The 4,196-nt window shown below is 65.7% G+C and overlaps 1 protein-coding gene across 1 annotated transcript in view; it reads right to left on the bottom strand.

Annotated features, from left to right (window-relative positions):
- Positions 1-3,148, bottom strand: part of SLC39A4 (solute carrier family 39 (zinc transporter), member 4) — a 4,388-nt gene extending 1,240 nt beyond the window's left edge. The window contains exons 1-8 of the mRNA XM_011938203.1: positions 2,833-3,148; positions 2,033-2,314; positions 1,440-1,632; positions 1,196-1,323; positions 946-1,117; positions 480-652; positions 172-309; positions 5-95 (exon numbers count right to left, since the gene is read on the bottom strand). Coding sequence (XP_011793593.1) covers positions 5-95; positions 172-309; positions 480-652; positions 946-1,117; positions 1,196-1,323; positions 1,440-1,632; positions 2,033-2,314; positions 2,833-3,042 — 1,387 coding nt within the window. The 5' untranslated portion in view covers positions 3,043-3,148. The remainder of the gene's footprint in view (positions 1-4; positions 96-171; positions 310-479; positions 653-945; positions 1,118-1,195; positions 1,324-1,439; positions 1,633-2,032; positions 2,315-2,832) is intronic.
- Between the last annotated feature and the right edge of the window lie 1,048 nt (positions 3,149-4,196).

The raw sequence follows: 4,196 nt of genomic DNA, 5'->3' as shown, positions 1-4,196 counted from the left end.
TGCCGGAGTTCGCTGGGTGCCAGCTGCAGGGACACACCGTGGCTGTGGCCGCCGTGGCTGTGGCTGCTGTGGCCGCAGGGCCCGTCCTCCAGGTCCTGTGAGGGTCGCTGCTCAGTGTCCACCAGGCCCCCAGCACACCCACCAGCCAGGTACCTTCCCAAGAAGCCTGACCTCTGGGTCCCTGGGCAGCAGGAGGTTGAAGAGGTTCTCAAACAGGAAGAAGGCGTAGAGCCCGGCCAGCATAGCCAGGAGGCGCCAGGTGGGCTGTGGGCTGAGGCCCTCTTCGCTGTGTGTGTGCAGCCCCAGCACCTGGGGAGTAGGGGCGCTGGGCTGGGGGGGGCACAGGGCGCCTCCCTCCAAGACCCAGGGAGAGGGATCAGGGGTCGGGGGTGGTGTGGGTAAGGGCCCTGGGAGGGCATGGCCTGGGAGTTCATGGTGGGGAAGGGAAGGCCAGGATCGGGGGGTTGTGGGGGGCAGACCTTGGGCGTCAGGTGCAGGACAGCATCCCCAGTTAGTGCACCCACTGCCAGGCTCAGGAAGGTCTGCAGGATGTAGTGGGTGACCCCCCTGCAGCCAGTGCAGGTCAGCAGTAGGAGGCCAAAAACCGCACAGAGGCAGATGAGCAGCGTGGCCAGGGAGCCGTACAGATACCCTGGGGGTGGGTGAGGTGGCTGTGAGAGCTTTTCTTCCAGACTCAGCCCCTGCTTCCCGGGCGTCGCTCACCAGAGCTGCAGGCGGTCAGCGTGGGCCAGTCCCTCACTCAGGCTGACGCTCCTGCCTCAAAGCCCCACTCCCCTCCTGGCGACGCCACATTCCCCTGTGTCTGCTGTTTCTACTTCCAGGCCCTGCTCCCTCTCTCCATCCCTCATCCTCCGCAGCTACTCCTTCCTCCCTATGTGGGCCCCACCTCTGCACTGCCAGCACAGTGCCGGGGTGAGCACTCACTCTCTGCCTGGCTGAGCTGGTCCTGGACGGGGAGCCTGGGCTGGGAGGTGCAGGCTCCACTCAGCTGCTGTTGCAGCAGGGCAGGGCTCAGTTGGACCCAGGCCTCCGGGGTCACCCCAGCCTGCTCCGACAGTCCATACACAGCCAGCACGTCCCTGGCACTCAGGCACACCTGGGGGAGTGGCAGGACAGGCTCAGGGGCCTGAGCAGACCCCAGTGGGGCCCCATCTTACCCCAGGGCACAGCTCACCGTGTCCCACACACTGGAGCTGTCGTTGGAGGTGATGCGCGGCACAGGGTCCTGGCCGCTGGCTCCCCTGTGCTGATGACTGTGGGCCTCACCGCCTACCCCCAGGCGCTGCATCAAGGCCGACAGCTCTAGCAGGGAGAAGAGTCAGCACGGCAAGTCTGTGTGGGCTCCAGCCCTGCCCCCCAGGGACATGGAAGCTGGGGACTCAGGGGTGCCCCCCTCCACAGCCCAGCCCAGGCCTCACCGGCCAGCGTCATAGGGGCCTCGCTGCCGTGCTGCTGGAACACAAAATCCACGAAGTACTGAGGGCTCGGCAAGGCGTGGAAGCAAGACCCACTCCTGACGTGGTCCAGCAGGGCAGCCAGGACGCCACCGGCACTGCCTGGAGCCCCCGCCCCCACCGCCTCCTCCAGCAGCTGAGGAATGCCTACGCAGGCCTGGGGAAGAGGGGGCCTCCGCCTCAGCCTTTGGTGTGACCTTGCATCCAGTGCTGCCATCCACCCAGATGCCCCTGGATGCATCTCCCACGCCAACTACAGGATCTGCCCCCACCAGTCCCGCCCTTCCCTGGAGCCACAGCCCTCCCTGCCGGGCCCAGCTGCTTCAGTCTCCCACTCAGCCCTCTGGGTTCCTCCCTCGTGAGACCCCTCCTGGGGCTCCTGCAGGCCCCCAGGTGCCCGGTAGTGAGCTCCACATTGTGAATCCCCAGCCGGAGGCCGACTCCCGGGTGTCTCCCCAGGCCCCCAGGCTCCCTGAAGGCTCTGCAGCCAGGCCTGGCCCCGTAGGCCATGGGGCCCTCCTCACCCACTCCCCTGGTCTGCCTGGACTGTCCCTCACCGTCTTGGGGGTCTGGCCGGCAGCCTGGGCCTGCATCCTCTGCAGCAGCCAGCTTAGGCCCGGGGTCAGGGCCTTGGGGCTTTCGAGCAGGGCCAGGAGATGGTCTGCACGAGAGGCCCAGCGGCCAGCCCGAGCGTCCTCACATGTGCCCTCGGGGTTGCTGAGGTAGAGGACGGCGGCGGCACTGAGGCGGGCAATGTACCTGGCCTCCAGGACCGGGCCTGGGGGCAGCCCTGGCCCCTCAGGCTCGCCCAGGCCCAGGGCGTCCTCCACAGACAGGCACTGTGGGCAGAGACAGGTGAGCAGGGGCTCTGAGCCCACCAGGGAGGGGAGAGGCAGGCCTGGCCAAGGGGCTTCCCCACAGGCCTGTTTCCTCTCCCTCTCAGGTCCAACAACGTCCACCATCCTCTCTCAACCCCTTGTGCCCTTCCGTCTCCCCAGGACCCTGTTCTGCTTCCCCAACTACAGGGGTGCACAGAGAGGGGTCCCCAACAGTGGTCCCCCATCCCCAGGGGACTCCGCTGGAGCCACTGCCAATTTGATGGATGGGGGCCGGCAGGGGGAGGTGGCCCTGGGGTCCTGGGGAGAAGAGGGACTGTGTGTCCCTGGAGAGGTGTGCCTGTCTGCCCTCATGAGCATGAGGGTGGGCTCTGGCCTGCGGGGAGGGCCAGGGTGCCCAGGTACTGCCTCCAGCCTCCTCCGCCTCCTGGAGTTTGCCCAGGGCCCTTTGCTGCCAGTTGGCAGGGCGGAGCGGGCAGGAAGAGGCCAGGGCTGGGGGACCCGTCGGGTGGGGCTGTTACCTTTCCACACGGCCCGTTGGCGCAGTGCACACGGTCCGCCAGCGTATTTAACAGGCCGCCCAGTGCCTCTTGATCCACAGCGCCCTGACCGGAGGTGAGTAGGCTCAGCAGACCAGCAGGCGGGGGCGCCGTCGCCGTCACCGTCACCGTCACCGTCACCACCAGCACAGCCAGCAGCAGCCCAAGCTCCAGCGAGACCAGGGACGCCATACTCAGCTCCCAGTGTGCTCAGTGGGTGTTGCTGTGGCCAAGGCCCAGTGCTTCTGGGCTGGCTGAGGGCGGCTTTGCTGGGGTTGTCCAGGGCCAGACTGGGGCTGGGCTAGGACCCGCCCGGCTCGGCCTGCATGAGGACCTCTCCCAGGTATTCCTGCAGAGCTCTGTGATTGGCTGCTGGAGATGCCTGGGTTAACCATTCCAGCGGCAGATCCTCCCCAATAGCCTGAAGCCACTGCTGGTGGGGGGTGAGGGCTGCGCCCCTTCCCCTGGACAGGCAGCCTGGGTGGGCTTTTTTTTAGATAGAGTTTTGCTCTTGCTGTCCAGGCTGGAGTGCAATGGCGTGATCTTGGCTCACTGCAACCTCCGCCTCCTGAGTTCATGTAATTCTCCTGCCTCAGCCTCCCGAGTAGCTGGGATTACAGGCGGCGCCACCACACCCGGTTAATTTTGTATTTTTAGTAGAGGCAGGGTTTCTCCATGTTGGTCAGGCTGGTCTTGAACTCCCAACCTCGGGTGATCCGCCTGCCTTGGCCTCCCAAAATGCTGGGATTACAGGAGTGAGCCACCATGCCAGGCCAGCCTGGGTGGGCTTCTGTCCTCTTCCTGCTGCTCCTCAAGCTGTGGGGCAGGGCCGGAGTGTCCCCTTCTGGCTCTCCATCTGGAGGCTGCCTCCAAGCTGGGGGACGCAGGGCAGAGGTGCACAGATGCCCCCAGAGCCTGAGAGCTCCCAGGTCCATGCCTCTGCCCCTCCCAACAGAGGCTGCCCCGACACCCTTGGTGGCCCCAGTTGGGGGTGGGGACATGGACCTCCTCCTGGGTCCTGGGTTATGGTCCCTGTTGGGGACTGCAATGGAATCAAAGGAACTGAAAAGGTGCCTGCTGCGTCATGCTCCCTTAGGCCAGAGAAAGCCCCAGGAAGCTCCAACACAGACAACCAGGAAGATGGACCTGGGCCCTGGCAGCCACCTGGCCGGGCTTGGGTCAGGATAAGATTGGGGTAAGACTCCAGCTCTAGCCCCGGGGGCAGGGAGGCTGTGGCTCCCAACCCTGCCCTCCCTGTGGGCTCCTTCTCTGGCCTTTGAGCCTAGAGGCCTTATCTCGACTGTGGTGGTGATGGCAGGAAGTCTGGGGGAAGGGGAAGGCAGATC

The sequence above is a fragment of the Colobus angolensis genome, unplaced genomic scaffold, assembly GCF_000951035.1.
Source record: "Colobus angolensis palliatus isolate OR3802 unplaced genomic scaffold, Cang.pa_1.0 Scaffold17, whole genome shotgun sequence".
Lineage (NCBI taxonomy): Eukaryota > Metazoa > Chordata > Mammalia > Primates > Cercopithecidae > Colobus > Colobus angolensis.
This window is presented reverse-complemented; position numbering and strand designations above follow the sequence as displayed.